Source organism: Camelina sativa, chromosome 5 (assembly GCF_000633955.1).
Source record: "Camelina sativa cultivar DH55 chromosome 5, Cs, whole genome shotgun sequence".
Taxonomy (NCBI): domain Eukaryota; kingdom Viridiplantae; phylum Streptophyta; class Magnoliopsida; order Brassicales; family Brassicaceae; genus Camelina; species Camelina sativa.
In genome coordinates this window covers 6304085-6306303 of record NC_025689.1, presented here as the reverse complement: position 1 = coordinate 6306303, position 2219 = coordinate 6304085, and the positions used below count along the sequence as shown (strand labels likewise).

The following is a 2219-nucleotide window of genomic DNA, read 5'->3' as shown; positions in this document are numbered from 1 at the left end:
TCATCTTATTCCAAATATATTATCTAGTAACTCTAGTGGATATTCATAGTCACAAGTATGCGTATTTTATCATAGACAGCATCTTTTGTTTATCACCTAATTAAAGTACAGTTCAAATTCAAACAGTACTCCAAAGCCAAACTATAGCTATGCCATGTGAGCACAAGGAGGCATTCGATGAGTACTTGGAGATTGGTGGCGTGGTAGCGTCACGGTGTCAACAACGTACATACCAATAGAAAGCAGTTTTCTCTGTTTATTTATGACATATTGCTAGGGGGAAACTTACGCGTTGCTAAACTTTGCAGTTACACGACGACATAATCTCAACTTTTCAAGCAACATTATGGTTAATCATGTTTGAACATGCAAAATTATGGTTAATCATATATGTAGAGTGAGTGCTACGAACTACTACATGAAGCACTAATACGAATTAGCAACGAGGAAACATTTCTTTATGTATGGTCCATTATGTTCTAGTGTGTACAGTTGTCTCAGCTGCAACTATTTGCATCTCTAGGAAATCCTTGAGAGCCATTAGCAATAACATATATTATATAACCCTTGAGAAATAATCATGGAGTTCCTTCTATTTACAACTAATAAGCCAACTTAATTTTGTATTCTATATATATTAATATATAACATCCACACAGAAAAGATAACCTAAAAGCATTTGAGTATTTAAAAATCTAGAAAGATAATTTATGATGATGGGTTCTTCGAAGCATCAGGTAAAAGCAGGGGATTTGCAAATAGGGCAAGAGTTCTTCATCGACAGCCATTTCTTGATGCAGCTCCCATGGTAGTCATGACCACACCCCTTCACTTCCCCCAACTCTTCTTTCTCTTTGTACTCCTCCTATTTATTACCATTAACACATCACCATTAGCCTTTTTTTTACTTGCATAATGAATTGTTTTAGCCAAGCAAATCTTACCAGGCAGATAGCACATTTTCTTTGCTCCTCAGTTTGATACAATGGATAATACGTTGTCGCTAACAAGCAACTGGAGATAGCGCTGTCCGATAAACCTGTGTTGACACTCCCAATCCTTTCTCCAAGAGCAAGAAGATCCTGGATGGTGTCAATCACTCAATATATATCAGTAAGCCTATGTGAGGGGCTTCAAAACACAAATATTTGGCTATTATATTAACCTCATAAGTCATGTCATCGATGTCGAGCCTCATGTCTCTGTGGTAATCAGGCGAGTTTCTGGATCCATCGTAGTGTGGTTCTACGACCATGAATACCTGTTTTTACGCACAGCCCAAATATTTATTATCTTTATGTTTAATGTGATTAGGACAGACTTTAACTCAAAATAATGCAGCTGTAAGGGAACGCCATACCTCAGATGAAAACCGTTCATGGACAGCAACTTCATCGAAAGGAGGCTGAAACCTCTCATAGGAACTCCTGCGTCTCCCTGGGCGATCACCGCTACGCCATGAAATGTGTGGTGGTGGCCTTAGATGCCTAGAAGGATAAGTCTCATTGACCAAATGAGACCTGTCTCCAGATGAAGATGCTACATGTCCCAGTCGCGAACCATGCGAAGAAGATCTATAGGTGGGTGTTGACCTATGAGAGAAGCGGCTGCTGCTTGTAGATTGTGTTGAAGTTCCAGGAAAACCGTGGGAAACTGTAGGGTTTCTGTTTCCGGTAAGTCCATGGTGATAGCTGGAAGTATCAAGAGAAGTGCTGTTGGCAACACTTCTCGCAGGAAGAAAATTATTTGTCTCCGGACTAAAGCCTACAAGGTAAGAATTCATGTGGTTATAGAGACGGAAAAAAATTCAGAGCTCGAGACAAACTGAAAATTGCATACCTCTAGGAGCTGGGGGGGGTCTAGCACAGTTCCAGTCCTTATCTACGTGAGATGTATGGCCAGGAAATTGACCTGAGCCAGAATGCTCAACACTGTGGTGGTGTGCATAATGGGAATCAAGTCTCGGGGTTCTTGAAAAATTATTTCTATCAAAGCTGGTCTCTAAATCAAGTGTAGGACGACTCCGGACATTCCTTGAAGAACCCTCTCCCCTGATCAACGAATTATTACTTTGGTAAGTTGGATTCATGAGCCATGGCATGTAATGAGGATCATGATCATGCTTTATTGATTTTCCAAGGTGAAATTCCGCGGGGAATGGTGTGTCTGAAGAAGTTCTGTCACTGTGGTATCGGCTTGAACTGCCCATTTCATAGATG

General features: G+C 40.4%; 1 protein-coding gene across 13 annotated transcripts in view; it reads right to left on the bottom strand.

Annotated features, from left to right (window-relative positions):
• Window positions 528-2219, bottom strand: part of LOC104785800 (E3 ubiquitin-protein ligase arkadia-C-like) — a 7718-nt gene continuing 6026 nt past the window's right edge. For 12 of the 13 annotated variants that reach the window (XM_010511075.1, XM_010511076.1, XM_010511079.1 and 9 more), the window contains 5 exons: window positions 1840-2209; window positions 1361-1764; window positions 1166-1261; window positions 945-1082; window positions 528-865 (listed from right to left, as the gene is read on the bottom strand). In XM_010511075.1, the coding sequence (XP_010509377.1) occupies window positions 734-865; window positions 945-1082; window positions 1166-1261; window positions 1361-1764; window positions 1840-2209 (1140 nt within the window). In that variant the 3' untranslated portion in view covers window positions 528-733. The remainder of the gene's footprint in view (window positions 866-944; window positions 1083-1165; window positions 1262-1360; window positions 1765-1839; window positions 2210-2219) is intronic. The other variant, XM_019245729.1, reaches the window with a different exon arrangement.